This window comes from Tricharina praecox, assembly GCF_024521635.1.
Source record: "Tricharina praecox strain CBS 144465 chromosome Unknown BZA05scaffold_20, whole genome shotgun sequence".
Classification (NCBI taxonomy): domain Eukaryota; kingdom Fungi; phylum Ascomycota; class Pezizomycetes; order Pezizales; family Pyronemataceae; genus Tricharina; species Tricharina praecox.
In genome coordinates, this window is record NW_026250422.1 from 552,113 (window position 1) to 570,442 (window position 18,330).

An 18,330-nucleotide genomic window follows, 5' to 3' on the forward strand; every position below is an offset into this window, starting at 1 on the left:
CCAACCGAGTTCTAGTGTAATCTACCCATCCTACCCCATCCTATGAGCGCAGCCGCTGGCCTGGCCTGTACGTACGATATGTACCGTAAGCGCCCTGAAAAGTTAGCTCCCGTCCGTCATGAGGGGTTTTATGCAGCTGTGCATAGGTAAGAAATTACTCTACAGATGGACTGTCTACTGTCCAAAACAGCCAGACAGCCAGACAGTCAGGGCGGTAAGCCAGAATGCCTAGGTGGACCGCGCTGGACAGGACAACTCCCGGGTTTGCTTGCTATTGCTGTTGGTGGCTTGCTTTCTTGAAGTCCTGACTCCTGAGTCATGGATGAACTGGATGAACAGGGCAGGTATGCCAAGTGGGGGCTTCCAAATGTTCGGGAGCAATATTCGGCCCGAGGTCAGGGGTCTTGCTTCATTCCATGTCACTAGGCGAGGAATCTGAGCATGCTCGACGTCTACTCTCGGTCGGATGAAGTACTAGTATCTAGAGGCAAGCCGATGTTCTATTCGCACGGACTGTTGAGAGTCGTATGTACTATACAGTATCCTCCTGTTCCTCCTCGTCCTCGTCCTCCTCTTCATCCTCCTCCTTCTCCTGCTCCTCACCATCCACCTCCATTCTACATCCCCCCATCCCATCCTCCGCCCATTGTATTGAAAGTGAAAAGAAATCCCAATCCGGAAACCCATATCCCATATAACCCGTCCAAAGCAAAGACCAAACGCTCCCAAGAAAAAAATCAAAAACAACCAGCGCCAGTAGATGAATACTGCCTTTTCCTTTGTCCAAGTTCCAAGTTATCAAACGCCCACTTGCTTGATGTACACACATCTAAAACTGAAAAAGAGAAGCAAAAAAAAAATCCCGTGTTGAATATCCCATAGAAAGAAGAAAATAAATATAAGGGAACAAAGAAAACCGCTAAAAATAAGTTAGAACGGAGGAGGATGATCGGTGGTGTACCAATCTATTCCTCGGACTCCACCGGGACACAGGCGCAGAACAGGTTCATGTCACCGTATGCTACGAGGGAGGGGAGAACTATTAGCGTCTGTATACACATAGAGCACTTGGGGAAGTAACGTACCATCATCGACCCTAGTCACCGTAGGCCAGAACTTCCTCTCCTTAAGGTACTCCAGCGGGTACGCCGCCTTCTCCTGGGAGTACTCGCGGCTCCAGGTGCCAGTGATGAGGTCCTTCATGGTGTGGGGCGCCATCTTGAGGACATTCTGCTCACGGGGCGCCTTACCGTCCTCAACCTCCTTGATCTCCTTGCGGATGCTGATCAGGGCATCGCAGAACCGGTCGAGCTCCTGGAGATTCTCCGATTCCGTGGGCTCGATCATGAGCGTGTTGGGCACGGGCCAGGACATGGTGGGCGCGTGGAACCCGTAGTCCTGCAGTCTCTTGGCGATGTCGATGGCTTCGATGCCTGATGTCTCCTTGAGGCCGCGGGTGTCGAGGATGAACTCGTGGGCGCAGCGTCCCTGAGAGTTGGTGTAGAGAATGGGGTAGTGCGCCGACAGGCGGGCCGCCATGTAGTTGGCGTTGAGAAGGGTTATCTTGGTGGCGTGGGTGAGACCGCGAGCACCCATCATCTTGATGTAAGCCCACGAGATCGGCAAGATGCTGGCCGATCCCCAAGGTGCCGCCGAGACGGGAGCGATTGCCTTAGCACCACCAGTGGCGACCAATGGATGCCCTGGAAGGAAGTCGGCGAGATGCTGCTTGACACCGATGGGCCCTACACCCGGACCACCTCCACCGTGAGGGATACAGAAAGTCTTGTGAAGGTTGAGATGGCAGACATCAGCACCGATCTCTCCGGGAGAGCAGAGACCGATCTGAGCGTTCATGTTGGCACCGTCCATATACACCTGACCACCGAACGAGTGCACCACCTCACAAGCCTCCTTGACCTGTGGTTCGAACACACCGTACGTGCTGGGGTACGTGATCATGATCGCTGCCAGGTTGTCCTTGTACTTCTCGGCCTTGACCTTGAGGTCGGTCATGTCCAGGTCTCCACTCTTGGGGTCGCATTTAATCGTGACCACCCTCATTCCGGCCATCGAGGCCGAGGCGGGGTTGGTGCCGTGGGCCGAAGCCGGAATCAGGCAGACATCACGTTGAGACTGGTTGGTAGCATTGAAGTACGCTCGGATGACCCTCAATCCAGTGAACTCACCCTGAGCTCCCGAGTTTGGTTGCAAGGAGACAGCGTCGAAGCCGGTGATATCGGCAAGATCGGCTTCCAGCTCGTCAATGAGAATCTTGTAGCCCTGAGCCTGATCGAGCGGGACGAAGGGATGGAGAGAGCTAAACTCGGGCCACGTGATCGGCAACATCTCGGTCGTAGCGTTCAACTTCATCGTGCAGGAGCCCAGAGGGATCATCGAGTTCGCCAGGGAAAGATCCTTGCTCTGAAGGTAGTGGATGTACCTCAGCATCTCCGTCTCGGAGTGGTATTTGTTGAAGTTTGGATGCGTCAGGTAAGGACTGATTCGGCGGAACGCCTCAGGCACCGCCGCGGGAGTGGTGGTGGTGATGGCCAAGTCTTCGGCGATCTCGATAAGCATCTTATCCCACGTGAGTCTTCCGGGGATTCTCTCCGCGAACGCAGACAAGGCAGCCAGGAGATCCTCCAAATCCCGCATCGAGACGGTCTCGTCAATGGTGATGCTGACTTTGTCCGTATCGAGAACCCTCAAGTTGATTCCGTACCACTCCGTGATCTTAGCAGTAACGTCTTTGGCGTCCTTGACCTTGATGACGACAGTGTCAAAATATCCGCCCTCGGCTTTCGAGCCCGCATTGATCTCAAATCCGAGCCTCTCGGCACCTTCGGCTAGGATCATGGACATGGAATGTATCTTCTCCGCGATAGCCTTCAATCCGGCCGGTCCGTGGTACACCGCATACATAGCACTCATGTTGGCCAGGAGTGCCTGGGCGGTACAGATGTTACTGGTGGCCTTCTCACGACGGATGTGTTGCTCGCGGGTCTGTAGCGCCAGGCGGTAGGCCGTGTTCCCTAGACGATCCTTCGACACCCCGATCAACCGTCCTGGCATCTTCCTCTTGAGCTTGTCTGCAGTCGCGAAGAAGGCGGCGTGCGGACCACCGTATCCCATCGGGACACCGAACCTCTGGGCATTGCCGAAAGCGATGTCGGCGCCGAACTCGGCGGGTGACTTCAGAAGAGTCAAAGCCAGCAGATCCGTGGCAACGGACAATGGGGCGCCCACTTCGTGAACCGCCTCAGAGAGCTTGGAGTAGTCGTGAATGGAACCATCCGTAGCGGGGTATTGGACGAGGACACCGATCAAGTCCTGACCGACTTCCTTGACACTTGCAATATCGAGAGCATCTCCCATTTTGATGTGGATCCCAAACCCTTCAGCACGGGAGGCGAGTCCGGCGATCGTCTGCGGGTGAACCTTGCCATCCACGAAGAACGTCCGGTTGGGACGCTTCTGGCGGCTTGCTGGAAGGGTTGCCAACGACATGGTCATGGCCTCGCCAGCGGCAGTGGCCTCATCCAGGACGGACGCATTAGCGATTGCAAGACCGGTGAGATCCGTCACCATGGTCTGGAAGTTGACGAGAGACTCAAGACGACCTACAATGCGTGTGTGAGCGCCAAATTTACATAGATATATCCCATCGTGCCGAGTGTTCGCTTACCTTGCGAGATTTCCGGCTGATACGGCGTATATGAGGTGTACCATTCCGGACATTCGAGAATGTTCCTGGCAATCACTGTCGGAGTCTTTGTTCCGGCGTATCCACAACCGATATAACTCCGCGCCTTCTTGTTCTTTGAAGCGATCTCTCCCAGTCTCTCCAGCAGTTCGGTCTCGCTCAACCCATTGCGCGGGCTAACCTTGAGATCCTGAGCGGAGAGAATGTTCGGGGGAACGACATCTCGAACAAAGGAATCCAGGGATTCGTATTTTAGGTAGTCCAGCATCTTCTGCGTCTCGGTCGTCGAGGGACCAATGTGGCGTCTCTGGAAAGTGTCCAGAGGCGCAAAGATCGATGTACTGTGAACATCCGTTTCTCCGGCCGTGGATGTATAAAACTGACGGGTGTGCCGCAGATTCAGCGCAACCAATGATGCTCGCGGGGCCACCGGGAAGGCTCTCGACGGTACAGCCGTCCTGGCCGAGGCGCCAGTTCGTGCCAGAATACGCGGGGCAAGCGAAGATGCACTCCGAGCCAACAGATGGCGAACCGTGATTGAACTCATCATGCCGATTGCGCAGGTCATGTGGCGTGATGTGGCGTCCCGAAGTCCCTGAAGCAGCCGTTAGCCCTTTGTCTCGCCTCGAGGAAGCAATCCAGAGCCCCTCTTTACCAAGTGTGTATTCTCTCCGTGTCGGTTTTAGGTTACCGATGACGTCCAAGTGACGGCGGGGATATACAAGAGTTGTATGAGGAACCTGCGTGCGCCGCAATGACAGCCGGAAAGGCTATGCGACTGCTCGGGTAGGCTTTGAAGGGGGGAACCGACAGTTCGGGGAGGAGAAAGTCAAATAGAGTGATGTTTTAGGAAAGGAAGAGGAATCTGGATGTGAGAGAAGAAAAAAGGTTGGAACCGGGACCTCGTGAGTCCAAGAAAGTTCGTTATCGAAGTAGCGGTAGTGGTGGCACGATAAGGCGCCAATGAGACCAGGGCCCACACTCGCTCGACAGGGCAAAGTGAAGGTATGTATAAAGTGAGGATGCTATGTACTACCTAGTAGGCCGTAGGTGAGGTACCCAGAGTAGGAGGCAGATATCAAGTGTCTGCGTGCCGCCGCGGACGGGTGGCTGACACCTACAAGTGCGGAATTCAAAGCAGGAACTTCGATCCCGCGGCGGCTTTCAACGGGTGACTGTTGACCGAGGGCCAGGCCGCATAGAAGGTACCGGCAGGTGCTTTGTTCTGCTGTGACTGCTCGAGTCAAGCAGGTACTCACGACGATCGGTGGCAGATCAAGAGTAATAGTAATGGCGTTGCCGATCGGACACAGCGAATCACCGCCACCGCCCGCTGCCCGCTGCTCAGTGTCCAGTGTCCACTGTCCAGTGTCCTCTGTCCTCTGCCGCAATACTCAAAGCCATCTGCCATTTGCCCTCTGCCCTCTGCCCTCTGCCCTGCCATGACCACTCGAGCACACAGATGCTCTACTATTCTACTTCCACACTGCCGGTACTGCCGGTACTGCCTGCATACGGGATCCCGCCTCCTACGAATCACACGTATCACCCGCCCATCGAACTGTGGCACCTCGGTCGTCGCTCTAGTGGATCTGTATGCGCATCGCGAATTCGTCTCTCCGATGCCTGCAGGGCCCATGCTTCTCCCCGTTGCATCTGCGCTGGCCGGTCAACCTCCAATCGCGGTCGGGATGATTCGGGGCACAAGACGGTCAACATGACAGGCCTCCTCCACCACACCCTCGGAAAGAAAACAGAAAAAAGTGAGACAGGCTAAGTGCTTTGTCGGTTAGAGCAGAGAAATAAGAAATAGACCTGGCAGTGGGAAGTCCTTATAAGGCAAGCGTTAGCGTAACGGCGGAGGGGAGTGTGGTTGGTTCACATGTAGCGGCGAATCGAGGTGTGTGTCGCACAATTCGCGGCTTTTTGGCGGTGGGGGACTCTGGCCACAACAGTGAGCACGCATGATTCTGGACCGTGGTAGATACTTCTTATGTAACTACAGTACTTACTGTGGTTACCCTACATACTTCTGATGATCATCCTGTCTGCTGCCACGGTCTTGGAATCACTGGCGACGGACGACATCATTCTGGAGTGCCCGACGAGTTCTTGGCGTGTGCACACTAAGAGAATCACCGGGATACACCGAAGGCAACCTCAGTCGAATGGTCTCGGGTCGCCTAAGCGGGTCGATGGAAGTGCTGTTCGAACTTTCGATGTCCTTCCCACCGGCCGTGCTCTTGGTTAGTTAGTAGAGTTCGTTCGTCCCAATCGCATGTGCCTCACCGGCAACGAATCGTCCTAGATAGGACCAGCAGGGAGACCCATAGGTGCGCAGACTGCTCGTGAGCACTTCCGCACTCGGTATCTGCAGACTCATGTGGTGTATAGAGTGCCGATAGGACGACCCTCGATGCGCCCAACGTGGTATGTATCTACCGAGACTCCTCAATATTAACTCATTGCGGCAGCTACTAGAATAGGTACTCAGAATAGGCCTCGCAGGTCAACATAGGTATTCTAATGGCCAGCGGTGAAGTACCTATTGCCCGCCCAATTGCAAGGCGGTCTTTCTTGCAGCTAGCCCCTAGGGGATATTTGGGGGAGTTCCAACGTGGAGCTTTGCAATCTGCTATACACCTATGTGCAGGCCTCCGGCAATTCTGGAGATGTTGGGCTTCATCCAGTTGAAGCAGTATACAGTACATACATTTCTCGATTCACCAGCGGGTCTGGACACAACGGGTCTGGACCCAGCACACAGCAATCCAAAGTTCGAATTGCCTCGACGATCGTGAAATTTACACGCAACTCGTCTTGAGATCAACACTCGGACGCCTCGGTCAAGGCTTCTAAAGCGCTCCGTAGCCGCGTGGTCATCACGTTTGTTTTTGTCGCCATTGCGTGGTCACCATTTTCTTTGTTTAATCATCATCATTTGCGTTCGACCCTATTGAATCATGTCAGGTCGATGTCCTTCCACGTGACCATCACGTGCGAGCGGGCAAGCTGTCGAAAGCCCTGACGGCCGAGTGTCCGTGTATGACCAATGCCTGAGGTTGAAACATGCGGCTCTCAACACTCCCGTTGACGAGTCGCCGTTGTTGCCCCTGACAACCCCCCTGTTGCTTTTTCATTCCACACCCATCCAGAGCAAACACGCGTCTTTTCCGCAGTTGAAGCCTTCGACATCGTCACGAGAAACCACTACTTTGCTGTAGCTGCCGTTTCATCTCGAGCATCACCGCGATTCCAGCCCCACATCCCTTACCTGGGTATATCTGCGTCATATCTCCCAACCTAATACCTTCATCTATTGAGTTCACTCCACGACCCACCTCCACTGGCACTTCCCCAATCATGGAGACCCGCGGCCAAGAATCACCAATGGACTTCCAGTGGGAGAACTCCTCTGGCAGAGTCGATCCGAACTCGCCTTTCCGGATGAATGGGTTCCAGCGCACACTTGCCGAGGAGACACCTGTCAAGAGAGGTACGTACACCACATGGATGCGCGAGAGATATGCGGAACGCCATCCTGATGTCACCGCAGGAACTGCAGCGACACATTCAGTCTTCGGATCATCGCCGATCAAACAGCCCGTGTTCGCAACGCCCGCGCAGACACCGTATACCCCCCGAACCCCATATCGTGAGACACCACATCAATCGAGGTTCGAGACCCCATCGTTCCGGACACCTCGCCGGCCCTTTGCCACTCTGTCGAAGGACTCGGATGTATTCGACACCCCCGACACGGAAAGCGAAGCGCCGACGCCCGACGCCGCCGCGCTCCAGCTCCTCCGCAGCACCAAGAAGACCAACGCCAACAGCGGAGCGATCTCTGCCACTCCCGGGCGTGTCACCGGGCGCGGCGAGCTCCGGCGCGGCAGCAACAGACACAGCATCAGCAAGCCGCGACGCCGCCGACGCACCGAGCTCGACCAGGTGTCCGACGACGATGACGACGACTTCAATTGCTCGGAGACCGACTACGGGTTTGCCTCCACGCGCAAGACGCCGCGGAAACCCAAGCGCGCCGACGGCCCGGACTGGCTCGCGATGCACCAGCGGATCCCGGTGGTCGTCTCCGCGTACCTCGGGCTATTCGTGCACGCCTCGTGGGTTGCGCTGGCGATCTACATCCTCTTCGCGTGTTTCCGCGTGGTGCAGCAGGACATGGCGCACCGCGTGTACGAAGCCGCCGAGTCCGTCTCCCTCCACATCGCAGAGTGCACCAAGAACTACCTGCAGAACCGCTGTGCGCCCGACACCCGCGTGCCCGCCACCGAAGCCGCCTGCGCCATGTGGGAGAAGTGCATGGCCCAGGACCCCGCAAAGGTCGGCCGCGCAAAGGTCTCGGCCGCTACTATTGCAGAGATCCTGAACGGCTTCGTCAACGAGCTCCACTGGAAGACTATCGTATGCATACCCCACACCCCACACCCCACACCCCACACCCCACCCCACCCGCACTGGCGGAGTTCCAACCCCGTAAAAACTAACGATGGCGCCTATCTATCTAGGGTCTCTTCGCGCTCGTCGTAATGCTCTGCTGGATAGGCAGCAAGGCCAGCGCCGTCGCCACGCTGAAGGAGCAGAACCACCCGCACCCGTTTGTCGCAGCGACGATCCCACCGCTCGCATCGCAGTGGACGCCCCACCACATCCCCTCGGAGTCGTATGCATACACGCCCGCACACCAACCTTGGGCTACACCCTTACTCAGGAAGGGAGGAGGTGGTGGTGCTGGTGGGGAGCACGGTCGGACGCCCCGGAGGATGAGAGATGATGATCAGCAGGTGGTCGAGTGGAAGTGAACCAGTGAACCAGGGATATCCCGTCGAAATTTGGGAATGGAATGGGACGGACTTCTTTTTAAATTCTTCGCAACTTTTTTTTTGGGGGGGGGGAGGGGGGGGGGGGAGGGGATTGTACATTATACTACGCGGCGTTGAATGGTTGACTACTGGCTTCTTTTATCTTTTATCTTTATGTACACTCGTGATTAACTAGTATGATGGGTACCTATTGTATTGTGAATGTTCGAGCTTCTGTTGTATTTTAGGTATGCTTGTGGAAATTGCGTGGTTCAATATCTCCAGTTACTGAGGTAGGTACTCCGCCGCGTGAGACGGCATGAGACGGCGTGGGGACAGTAGTTGTGGAGGTTATGTCTCCAAACCGCAATCGACATTTCCCATGCGTATGTAAAAGCAAGCGGGGCTCCATAGAACTAGCAGTGAGCGGTTTCCGCTGTATAAACCGGCACTGTTGCGGTCTTTGGGCCGATATCGAAGCCTAGAAAGTATACACCTGTTCTCTGCTCGTCGGTGCGGGAGCTACGAGCGATAGCGGCCAACTGTCCACCTCGGGTATGTACATAGCAGCAACTGGCAGGTGAGACGCTGGTGTTGCATTGTCTAGCTCGTCTCGTTGGACAGCGGTCAGATCGTTTGCCTTTGTGCGTTAGGGCTGGTGTCCTGGTGTGATGTTCTGGTGAAGCTTGCACAAGGCGTGGTATGCTATCCTTCAATCACTCGGGCCCTGGGTTACTTCGAGCTTCACGTCTTCCATGCAGCATTTGGTGCGCGGTGGTGGGGATGATGTCGGAGTACAAAATGGCGGGCAAAAGGTTGAAACGTCGGTATCACAGTAGGAACTACAGCGCGGAGTCATGATATCGATGACCATTTCTTTTTTATTTTGATCGAAACATCACCGAAAAAAAAAGCCAGCGTGGTCCCCTCCCCAGAAAAAGAAGTTTCCACAACCCCAACACGCCGTAAAAATCCCAAATCCGAAGCGATACGCTTAACCCTTCTTCTTGGAGACACCGACGGTCCTGCCGCGACGACCAGTGGTCTTGGTGTGCTGACCACGGACACGCAGGCCCCAGTAGTGTCGGAGACCACGGTGGGCGCGGATCTTCTTCAGCCGCTCCAGGTCGTCACGGAGCTTGGAGTCGACTCCGTTGGCGAGAATCTGGTAGTTCTTGCCGTCGACGATGTCGCGCTGTCGGTTGAGGAACCAGGCGGGGATCTTGTACTGGGTCGGGTTCTGGATGATGGTGACGATACGCTCAAGTTCTTCGGTGGTAAGTTCACCAGCGCTGGATATGGGCGTTAGAGAACCATTGGAGGAGATGGATAATAATAGCTTCGTACCGCTTGTTCAAGTCGACATCGGCCTTCTTGCAGACCAAGTTGGAGTATCGGCGTCCGACACCCTTGATCTTAGTCAAGGCGTACATGACCTTTTGCTTTCCATCAACGTTGGTGTTGAGAAGACGAAGGATGAACTGGAAGTTCGACTTTTCGCCGCTGACGAGAGACCTATCGATTCGATCCGTCAACTTTCGAAGCTCTCCCTTTCCCAGACCAACGCGTCCATCGCTATCGTCCAAGATTCGAAATTCCTTTGTAGAGGTATACTGGTATACTCACATGATGGGCAACGATGTGGTCGTTCGCCGGGACTCGTCGGGATTGTCGTTTGGCGTGGGGTTGTCGTAAATGTTGTTGGGCTGGATACTTCTTGCTGCGATAGTCTCAAACCCGAAGTTGCTGGGCTGTGCGTTGTGCGCTGTGGGGCGGCGGCGTATGACTGCTGTCTGGGGATTGTGCGACTGATTGACTGGAGATAAGATAAGGGCTTTTTTCTGTGAAAGGAGGCTAGCGCTGACTGTCTCAGCCACGGTGGCGGAGCATCATCCGGCTCCGCCACATAACTCACATTATCTAATCACATCTCATCTGATTTGTCCACATGCATCGCCATCTCGCCGCCCCTTTTGCCGCTTTGCCAATCAAGTCACAACCCGCAGACTGCAGCAGTGTGTAACAAGCACTAGCTATGACATAGAGGAACGGGGATCCCAAGACGATCGATGGTCACCCCCATCTAGTCAGCCAAGCCGCTCCCTCTCTCCCGTAATTCTGTTCTTTCTTTCAACCTTCACTTCACTTCTCCACAGACCTTCCCCCTTACCTCATTTTATTTTGCCCTCTTAACTTCTATTCTAACTGCTGTTCCTTCTCTTGTTCTCCATCTTTCGTTCACCGTCTTCACCCTATTTCTCTTTTCTTTCCGTTCGAAGAGCAGTTAGCATGGTTCGTTTTTGGCCCTTCAGCGGTGTAAGTTCCCTCTTTCCACATGTGGCAGATTTTGAAGGTGTGTGAAGCAAGGAAGTAAGCTAACATAGTTCCGAAGGGTGATGACAATTCTCCAGATTCGTTCGAGAGGATCCTTTCGCAGCTTGCCACGCGGATCGAAAGCACATCCTCGAAGCTCGCGACGCTCCGCCAGCGCGCCCGCCGCTACAAGGCACTGTTCACTATCTACTCAGTGATTGGATATATCCTCTACTGCATAGTCATCGTGCTGGTGGTAGGGTACCAGAACATCCGGGTGCATGAGGGCGGCGGTTTGGCAGCTGGGCCTGTAGGGTTTGTTGATTCTCCGTCCACACAACCACGGGGGTGCTGAGCTGAATGTTGTTATCTGTAGAATCTATGTTGTTCGAAAGCTCCTGGACCTCTACTACGGCGGACGGATCGCATCCACCGAAGCGAAGCTTGAACACTTTCAGGCAGAGCAACGCGCAACCATCGAGAAGCTCAAGTCGATCACGAAATTCTCGACTACCCAGTCGTTGATCGAGAAGTATGGAGGGACCGCACCGATGGAAGGCATCCTAGCTCTTGCACCTCAACAGGAGAACAAGAAGTCCGTCCCTACCACTGCGCCATCTCTCCGAGTCGGCGCACCACAGCCACCGAAGCAGCCGTCGAAGCAACCCGAGCCGCAGCAGCAACCACTACTCCCTCACCTCACACCCGACCAAATTCGCATCCAACAGCAGCTCTATGCTCAGCAGAAAGCCGGTATTCCACCCCAGTACGGTCAAGTCCAAGCGCAGCCCCCAAAGCAGCAGCCGCAGCCGCAGGCACCTACGCAAACACCCACCTCACTGAAACGCCAGTCATCACTCTTGATGCAAGGGCAAACGCAGCCTCCCTCGCAGCAGCATCTCCAGCCAGAAGAAGCCACCGCGCCGAAATGGTACGACCGCATTCTCGACGTCATTCTCGGCGAAGACGAGATGTCTGCCAAGGCCCGGTTCGCGTTGATCTGCAAGAACTGCCGCATGGTCAACGGTCTTGCTCCACCTGGTACCCACTCCCTAGAGGAGATGGACCAATGGGGATGTGCTAGGTGTGGCACTATGAACGGCAGGAAAAAGTCTCGTACCATGATGAAGGAGCGGTCGGTGAGCCGCGACCATTTGGAGCGCAAAGTATCCTCTGGAAGGGTTGCACGCAGCAGGAAACAGGCGGAATCGGCGCCTGAGGAGTCAGAGGCATCCACTGTTGATGACGACAACGACGCGGAGGAAGAGGCTCCCCTCGTAAAGCAGGAGGAGAGCGAAGAAGAGACTCCCAGGCCAAAGTCGAAGTCCAAAACAAAGTTCAGATGAAAGGTCTGATCTACCTTGGTGTACTTCAATTTTGTATTCTGTCCGTTTGTTCGTCTTGAAGGAGGCAGTTGTTGTTCTATTCTACATACCTGTGTCCAACCGGAACTTGTTTCCTTTTTCATTTCTTGCTGGCATCATTATTTAGCGAACCTGTTGTTTCTTCTTCCTTTACCTTTACCTTTACCTTTTTTTCTATGTATACTAAGGGGCGTTGAGTTGAATGTGCGCATCATTGAGAAGAGAAATCCCCAAAACTCTAAACTCCTATTCTACACCGGGTTCCCACTAAAACTACTGTAGCTTTTATCATACATAAATTACAATATCTACCCATTGCTCTCCTACTTTTTTGGCCGTCCTGGTGATTTCTTAGGTTTTGTAGTGCGCTTCTTAGGTTTCTCGGGCTTCGCTGCGGGTTCTTCGACCGCCTGAGCAGCCTCAGCTTCGGCTGCCAGTTCGGCCACCAGAGCGTCAGGCGCTTCTTCTACCGCTATCTCGGCAGGCGCCTCAGTTGCCTCAGCCTTCACCTCTACCTCGCTATCCTTGGATGTCTCCACACTTTCAGGTGTGTCGACAGCCTCAATAGTAGCGACTGTTTCAATCGTTTGCGCAGCAGCCTCGGACTCGACCACCACTCCCTCCACCCTGACCTCGACTGGCTCTTGGATCACTTCTTCCGCTGAAATAATCGGTGCCGGGGCTGCAGTCTCCTCTGCCTTCGTTTCTGTTTCGGCCTCAACCTCGACCTGAGTAATCTGCTCGCCCTGAACGGCCTCCTCGACCTGAGCCACCTGCTCGACCTTGACGGGCTCCTCGACCTTGACGGGCTCCTCGACCTTGACGGGCTCCTCGACCTTGACGGGCTCCTCGACCTTGACGGGCTCCTCGACCTTGACGGGCTCCTCGACCTTGACGGGCTCCTCGACCTTGACGGGCTCCTCGACCTTGACGGGCTCCTCGACCTTGACGGGCTCCTCGACCTTGACGGGCTCCTCGACCTTGACGGGCTCCTCGACCTTGACGGGCTCCTCGACCTGAGCCACCTCCTCTTGAACCATGGGAGCCGCCCTATGCTCGCTCGCAATATCAATCTCAGTCTCTACCTCCACTTCCTCCTCATTCTCCTTCTCTTCCAGTATCCGCTGTTTGTGCCTCATTTCCTTCTCCAGCATTTCATCCAGCATTTCATCCATGTCCATGCTCCTCTCGCCGCCGCGTTCCATCTGCGTAGGCGCCATCTGCATTGCGCCATCGGGCAGATACTTCTCGACGCCGAGACCAATTTTTGCCAGTCGCAACGCCTCATTCCTCCACGTCCACTTCTCTGAATCGCTGCCATCACTAATGACGGCCGAGTATCCGAGCTCAACTTCTTCGCCGCCAACAGAGTTCTCCTCCAGGAGTACACTGACGACCTTGGCTTTGGGGCGGGGATCGTTTCCGAGGAAGCGGGGATCACGGCTGGCTTCGGCGGAGGAGGTGAAAGGCCATCGTCCCACGCGCCCGGCATATGTGATGTATTGCCGGACTCTGTCGACGCGGTGCAGGATATAGGCGTGGTTTACATCCGGGATGTCGAGGCCACGCACGGAGTGGTAAGTGGTTATCCAAACTGTGGTTGATTCCTTGCTGCCGGTTTGAGGTTGGGGGCGGTTTGCGCCGGAGAGGAGGAGGTCGAGACGGCCGAGGGGAACGCGGCCTTCCGCGGCGGCGTTAGCATTCCAGGTATCGATTGATAGATTGCGGGCGGTTATGCCGCGCTCAGCGCAGGCGACCGCGAGCGCTTTCCAGGAGGCATTTTCGCCGATCACGGCGATGACGTTTTTGGGCCATGCGTCGAGACCGAGGAGCATTTCGAGGAGCTCGGCGGCGATCTCGGGAGGGTAGCCGCGGCGGAGGAGCTCCGGTGCCCGGTTGGACTCAGAGCTGATTAGGGGGTCTAGATGGCCTTTGCGGGTATTGCCCTTGAGCGCTGCGGCGAGCGCAGCCTGTACTTCTTGTTCATGTTTCTCCGCGGTTTTGAGGTCTGCGGCTATAGACTTAGCGTCGGGGTATGAGGGTACTGGGGCGTCGCGAAGGAATCCGGTGATTGGGTCGTAGGCGACGATATGGTGCGTGATGTTGTCTGGTATCTTGCGGACGAACTCGCCATATACAGCATCCTGGCCGACCTTGACAGCCATGGAAGCGGCGCTGGACTTGCCTTTACCGGTAAAGGGCGTGAAGCCGGGACGATTCTCGCCGTCCATCCACGTGGGATGGTATGTCTCAATGACCCGTGCTAATCTTCCAGCTCCAGTAGCACTAGATGGAACCACGAGCTGCGGCTGTGAGAGTTTACCGCCGGCCTTGATGATGGCTGCTTTCCTGGCTTGGAAGACGTAATCGAGAAGGATCAAGAGCGGATCCTTTGGCTTCTCCTTGTCTACTCCCGCGTGGCCGTAGATCGGGTTATCGTAGCGCAAGAAAGCCTGGTCTGATTCCTCCACGACCACGGCCCGAAGGGCGGTGTAATCCACCAGTCCCCTGATCTCCGCATTCTTACTGGACAAGATATCCAACAGCACGGTGGGTGTAGCAATCAAGATATGGGGAGTCCTGCGTGTCCGCAGTAACTCTATCTGCTTCGCTTCATCCTCTCCTCTATACAGTGCCTGCACGAATTCATCAGGATTGTCCATGATAGCCGGAGATCCGGTTGCCTCCAGCAGCGCGGTGATATTCGCGTGATATTGCCGCACCAGGTCGACATTCGGCGCAACGATCAGCGCAGTAGTAGTAAGCCTCGCCTTGTGCCTCGGCTTCACCCTCACCTTGTCTCCCGTGCCCTCCGGCAAAGCTGTCGCACGGGGAAGCGTCAGCAACCACGCTGTGATTGCAAAACTCTTCCCGGAGCCAGGAGGACCATACGCCATGACCGAATGGCCCTTCAACAACTGCGTCAGGAGACTCCTCTGGACAGTGGTGATCTTCGACGCCTCCGGAAATGCACGGAGCATGGTCTGCACGACGACCGGGCGGAGCCCCGTCGCCTCCCACCCAGCACCGGGCTGCTTCTTCCTCGCCGCCGCCGCCGCCGCCGTCGCCGTCGGATTGAGTACCGGAGCAGAACTATAATTCTCATCGATGCGCGAGGTGCGCCCACCGCGGCGTCCTCCTTCATCGTAGCCATTCTCCCGTAGGTTCCGCTTTACGGACTGCGACAGGATCTCGGCAATCGAGAAGTCAACGTTTGCATCCGCGTCTTTGCCATACGTGCGGGTCTGCGGCGGCGGTGTGCCTTCCTCCTCGAATCCGTTGCCCTCCAAGGGTTCGTAAGGCATCGGGGATTGGTCGCGGATTTCCCGTTTCCTCGTGAAACGGGGGTTGGAGAGCTCATCTGGCCGCGGCATCCAACTTGCCAGACGGCGGGCGGTGTGGGGTACACATGGAGGGGTGAGGCGGGCGAGTGTTCGGTGGGATCGAAGCAATTGCACGCGGCAATGAAGGCAGATGTAGGGTGACCGCAGAACAGAAGAGAGCATAGTCGTGGCGGTTTATGCCCGGTCCTTTTTTTTTTCGCGACTGGCCGTTGTGTGGTTCGAGGTGGTGATGTTGGGGTGTATCGAGCTTCCACTTTTTTTCCAGTGGTTGCGGCCACTAGTGCAAAAAGTAGGCGGCGAACTCCGTAGAGTGAGATGCTATGAGTCACAAAGTACCTGTACTCGCCGTAGACCAAGTACGGTTAGGGCAAATGGGGTGAAAGCATTACCGGAGTCAAAACGCTTCCATGTGGAATTCCGCAATAGCTCGGCATCAACAATCTTCGTGTAGTATTAGAGTTATATAATACCTTAAATGTCTTTTGATTACGGCAAATTTTAGGAGTGTGGAAACGATTCACCAGCTTCTCCGCTACTGTGCTTAGGTACGATACCCAATTGTCTATCTCTCTAGGTTGTATACATAAAACTGCTCGGCTCCAAATAAAACCACTGCCATAGACAAAATGCCAGTCATGAGCAAAACCGGTCATGATCAAACCAATACAAAAAAACGCATGCTACTCTCATGACGTGAGATCCAGCGCCCATGTTGGGGGTATCCCGCCCGCTCTGTACACCTCAACACCAGCAACCCATACATTCATAGTATTCCTGTCGTCACCATTGTACACCCACTTCGCCACCTTTTCCTCCCAGCTCTCAAAGCCAAAGATATCCACCGGTCCGCCGTCGAGCCCGAAATCTATCCCGGCTGTGAGAGGTTTGGATTCGCCATCTTTCACTGCCCCCTCTCCGTCGACACCGTTGGGCGCCTCGTCTTCGGAACATGAGCCATCGAATGGCAGGAGCATCTTCTCCCTGCCAATATCTTCATCCTCGTCCGACTCCGGTCTCGGTCGTTTCCTGCAGAGCTCGGATTCCACCGCTGGAGCCTCTTGCTCGGGCACATTACCCATGCCCACCATGAACGCATCCCACTGCATGCCGACCTCGAACGTACCAATCTTGTCTCCCAATCCGACCACATCAGCACCGCCTCGAGTAGCGAGATACAGCGCCTCTGTAACGCTCAGTTTCGCCTCCTCGCCATCCATCAACGCAACCATCCTGCTGACAAGCGTCGCCTGCCGCACCGACTCGAGGATGCTGGGCGAATAACCGCCGCTCACATCCGTTCCGAGGCCGACCTTGATGCCCTTCTTCATCAACGCCTTGACCTTGGCGCAGCCACTCGTCAACGCCAAGTTCGACACCGGACAGTGACTAATCTTCGCGTCTCGCACACGGATGAGCTCGATCTCGTCGTCGGTAAGGTGTATAGCATGAGCTAGGATAGTGCGCTCATGCAGCAACCCGGCGGAATCGTAGACGTCGGCGTAGCTCTTCGAGGAGGCGAATAGCTCCTTCACCCATTCCACCTCTGCCTTGTTCTCCGAGATATGTGTCTGCACGGGCAAATTCTTCCGCTTCGCCAGATTGCCGAGCCCCACCAGCAGTTTGGGTGAGCAGCAAGGAGCGAATCGCGGCGTGACGATGGGACACACAAGTTTCCGCTCGGGATCTACCTGTCGGCAGTGCTCAATGCAAGCTTCGGTATCCCTAATCGCCGTTTCCGCATCCGCGTCCCGATAGTAGTCCGGCGTCTTCTGGTCCATACAGCACCTGCCAATAAACGCGCGTTGCCCTGCTTTCAAACACAGATCGGCGAGCAGATTGGTGCTCTCCACATTCCTCGTAGCAAAATACGCCGCAGTGGTAGTTCCATTCGCCAGTGTCCTCGCAATGCACCTGCCGTACACTCGCCTAGCCACGTCCGTATCCGCCAACGACGCCTCCAGCGGGAACGTATACTCCTCGAGCCACTCGAGCAACGACGACTTCCCGAACAGACCCGCGTTCGGATACTGGCCCGCGTGAATGTGGGTATCCACGAACCCCGGAAAGAAGAATTCGTTGTTGCGGGGGCGGGTGAAGATCATCTCAGCGCCGGACCACTCTTCGAGGTCGTTGTTGAGGCGGGCGTCGGGCGAGGAGGCGTCGTGGTCGATGTGTACTATGGTGCCGGATTGGTCGACGAAGATCGCCCCATTCTCGAGGATCGAGAGCACGCTGGGTGATGGCGTGTGCACGAATGTCCCCGTGAAAATCTTGCGTCGCCCTATCATGATGTGAAGTTCTGTTGAAATATCGCGAGTGCCCGCGTAGTAGTATCAAGAATAAAAGATAGAGCAATCCCAAGTGTACGAGGCGTGTATTCCGGCAGTCGACGGACGAGGAGTAGGTGACAGTAGGAGGACGGAAGGCTGGGGGGTAGTTATACCACGAGTCGGCCGAACGAGAGACACGAGGCGGTGGATGGGTTGGTGGATTAAGGAAGCTCTTCGGAGAATGAATGCCGAGCCCCGGCGGCGACGCGCTGGTGGATGGAAGAGAGTTAAGTCACAACGCATGCAGTGTACGTTTCCCATTGCTGGCCCGCAGCCCATAGAGTATGGTAGATGCTGCCTATCGATTATTACAGACGAACAGTTGCCCTTATCGCTCGTTGTTTCAGAATGTCATAGAGTGCGATGACCTCAGACAATCAAAGGGTATATATGTACTGGTATGTGAATATCGGCTTTGGGCGCCGAGAATCGGGTTGCAGCGAAACGATG

General features: G+C 55.4%; 6 protein-coding genes across 6 annotated transcripts; 2 read left to right on the top strand and 4 right to left on the bottom strand.

Annotated features, from left to right (window-relative positions):
• Positions 1-965: 965 nt before the first annotated feature.
• On the bottom strand, positions 966-3,974 carry BZA05DRAFT_426497 (glycine cleavage system P-protein-domain-containing protein; the record flags this gene model as incomplete). The annotated part of the gene is made up of 3 exons (XM_051486012.1): positions 966-1,021; positions 1,086-3,623; positions 3,689-3,974. The coding sequence occupies 3 exons, from the start codon at positions 3,972-3,974 to the stop codon at positions 966-968; spliced, it is 2,880 nt and encodes a 959-aa protein (XP_051337589.1).
• Positions 3,975-6,793: 2,819 nt separating this feature from the next.
• Positions 6,794-8,621, top strand: BZA05DRAFT_120963 (Di-sulfide bridge nucleocytoplasmic transport domain-containing protein). Its single transcript, XM_051478682.1, has 3 exons — positions 6,794-7,202; positions 7,263-8,131; positions 8,236-8,621. Exons 1-3 carry the CDS (start codon positions 7,070-7,072, stop codon positions 8,527-8,529), a joined length of 1,296 nt encoding a protein of 431 aa, XP_051337590.1. The 5' UTR covers positions 6,794-7,069; the 3' UTR covers positions 8,530-8,621.
• Positions 8,622-9,377: 756 nt separating this feature from the next.
• Positions 9,378-10,353, bottom strand: BZA05DRAFT_404561 (40S ribosomal protein S18). Its single transcript, XM_051484318.1, has 3 exons — positions 10,156-10,353; positions 9,877-10,044; positions 9,378-9,821 (listed from the first exon to the last, which is right to left on the bottom strand). Coding segments are annotated over exons 1-3 (468 nt in total). The 5' UTR covers positions 10,158-10,353; the 3' UTR covers positions 9,378-9,523.
• A 255-nt stretch (positions 10,354-10,608) lies between these two features.
• BZA05DRAFT_404563 (uncharacterized protein) lies at positions 10,609-12,520 on the top strand. The gene is made up of 3 exons (XM_051484319.1): positions 10,609-10,845; positions 10,922-11,157; positions 11,219-12,520. Exons 1-3 carry the CDS (start codon positions 10,819-10,821, stop codon positions 12,186-12,188), a joined length of 1,233 nt encoding a protein of 410 aa, XP_051337592.1. The 5' UTR covers positions 10,609-10,818; the 3' UTR covers positions 12,189-12,520.
• A 927-nt stretch (positions 12,521-13,447) lies between these two features.
• Positions 13,448-14,473, bottom strand: BZA05DRAFT_316706 (uncharacterized protein; the record flags this gene model as incomplete). Its single annotated transcript, XM_051480391.1, has 1 exon — positions 13,448-14,473. A coding segment is annotated over one exon (1,026 nt), but the record flags the coding sequence as incomplete, so codon positions are not given.
• A 1,558-nt stretch (positions 14,474-16,031) lies between these two features.
• On the bottom strand, positions 16,032-18,320 carry BZA05DRAFT_404568 (uncharacterized protein). The gene has a single exon (XM_051484320.1). It carries the CDS (start codon positions 17,836-17,838, stop codon positions 16,237-16,239), a length of 1,602 nt encoding a protein of 533 aa, XP_051337594.1. The 5' UTR covers positions 17,839-18,320; the 3' UTR covers positions 16,032-16,236.
• Positions 18,321-18,330: the final 10 nt, after the last annotated feature.